The sequence below is a fragment of the Argiope bruennichi genome, chromosome 3 (assembly GCF_947563725.1).
Source record: "Argiope bruennichi chromosome 3, qqArgBrue1.1, whole genome shotgun sequence".
In the NCBI taxonomy this organism is placed as follows: Eukaryota; Metazoa; Arthropoda; class Arachnida; order Araneae; family Araneidae; genus Argiope; species Argiope bruennichi.
The window spans coordinates 134126225-134128158 of NC_079153.1; the positions used below are offsets into that span (position 1 = coordinate 134126225).

Here is a 1934-nt window from a genome sequence, read left to right on the forward strand (position 1 = left end):
AGGGGCTCACCTACTATAGATGAGTACGGGTGTCCCAATCCCGAGGTACACAGGGATCTTTACTCCCTTTAGGTTTACTCTCCTCTGCGCCTTCTGCTGTCGCCTTTTTTTTTCTTTCCCTCGACGGCAAGCGAGGGAGCTCTCCATGAGAAGCTGTCGCCGCTCTGTTTGCTTCTTGCTTCTCATGGACAGCCAAAACCCCACGTGTTGGCCGTGCGTGGCAACCCATTTGAAAGAAGGGTGGTGCACTGTGGTCCCCGGTGTATCAATCGGCTGGTACCTAGTCACCTGAGTGGCTAGTCTGCTAGGGATCAAGCGAAGGGGTTACTCCTTGGGCATGGCGTTAAGGGTGGTCACTGTCCCCGGGGGTAACTCCGAGCGTATAGGTTCCGGCTAGCACCAAGGTAAGCGCCGAGGCTGGGAATGGCCAGAGCCGGTGGATTCCCGAGCCCTGAAAAGAATGATTCGTTTAATTCTATTTCACCATTCCTCGTACAGAAAGCCATTACAGCAACCATTGGTGAGGTATCTTCTATCCGGAAGATGCGTTCTGGTGACTTGCTGGTACAGGTAAATTCCAAAAAGCAAGCACTGCAAATTATGAAACTTAAAGCCTTAGCCACCTTTCCTGTTACTGTCAGCTCTCACGCATCCCTAAATTTCTCCAAAGGAGTAATAACGTGTGGGGAATTATTTAACGTTCCTTTAGAGGAGATCTCCGAGGAACTGAAACCCCAAGGAGTAACTCATGTACGCCAGATCACCATTAGGCGGGATGGACAACTCCTACCCACCAAACATTACGTAATGACCTTTCATAGACCAAAAATACCTGAATTCCTTTATGCAGGATATATAAAATTGCCTGTCCGCCAGTACATCCCTAATTCGCTAAGATGTTTTCAATGCCAGCGTTTTGGCTACTCCAGGGCTAACTGCCGCGGGACATTAACATGTGCCCGCTGTGCTGAAAAAGGCCACGACAGCCAGCAATGTAACGCTGTAGAAAAATGTGTAAATTGCGGTGAGAATCATGCATCTTTCTCTCGGTCCTGTGAACGATGGAAAGTAGAAAAAGAAATTACCTCTATTAAATTTAAAGAAGACATCAGCTATCCTGAAGCTCGGAAAAAAGTTTTAAATCGGACACCAAAACCTGGATTGAGCTATGCTTCCATGGTTAAAACAACCTTCTGTGTTAATTGTTCCTGCACAAATTGTGCAAAATATGCTCCCCAACCGAAAAATACTGAAAAGTCATCCGATTCCGAAATTGAAAATGAAACAAACACGACTCCTGTAACTAGCAAATCGCCTAGACCTAAAATTAATTTTAACTCTCAGAAATCACTTAAACTTAAGCTTTCGAAACGTGGAATCTCACCAAAAGACATCAGGTCAAAGTTGAAAAAATCGACATCACAAAATTCTGTCGCTTTGGGAATTGCGACACAAGGTAATGTTCATAAGGACTTAACGTCCATTTTTGGCAAACCTAAAAGTACCGATTCCATTTCCCTTCATCCGTCTGACGAGGAGGATGAGTTACAAATGAGTTGCGATACTTCGCCAACTCTTAATAAGACTCGCACCAACATTCTCAATACTTCTGTGACTTAATGGGTACTTTCATTTCTTGGAACTGTCGTGGCCTTCGGTCCAAATTTGTTGGTATTAAGCAAATTATTAACCAGTTCCATCCCGCTTGTTTTGCTTTTCAGGAAACTTTCCTGAAACATGATATCCCCATGAAAATTCGTGGTTATAACTGTGCTCGTAAAGATGCTAATACTGGAAATAATCCTTCCGGTGGTGTTTGCATCTTAACCTCAAATCTTTACCCGAGCTCTCATTTAAATTTGCAAACTTCTTTACAAGCTGTGGCTGTTCAAGTCCACATACAGACCCTTATCACACTTTGCATCATTTACTTG

The 1934-nt window shown here is 44.2% G+C and overlaps 1 protein-coding gene across 1 annotated transcript; it reads left to right on the forward strand.

The window, feature by feature from the left end:
* The first annotated feature begins 423 nt into the window (after positions 1 to 423).
* On the forward strand, positions 424 to 1620 carry LOC129962971 (uncharacterized). Its single transcript, XM_056076973.1, has one exon. It carries the CDS (start codon positions 424 to 426, stop codon positions 1618 to 1620), a length of 1197 nt encoding a protein of 398 aa, XP_055932948.1.
* The last annotated feature ends 314 nt before the right edge of the window (positions 1621 to 1934 follow it).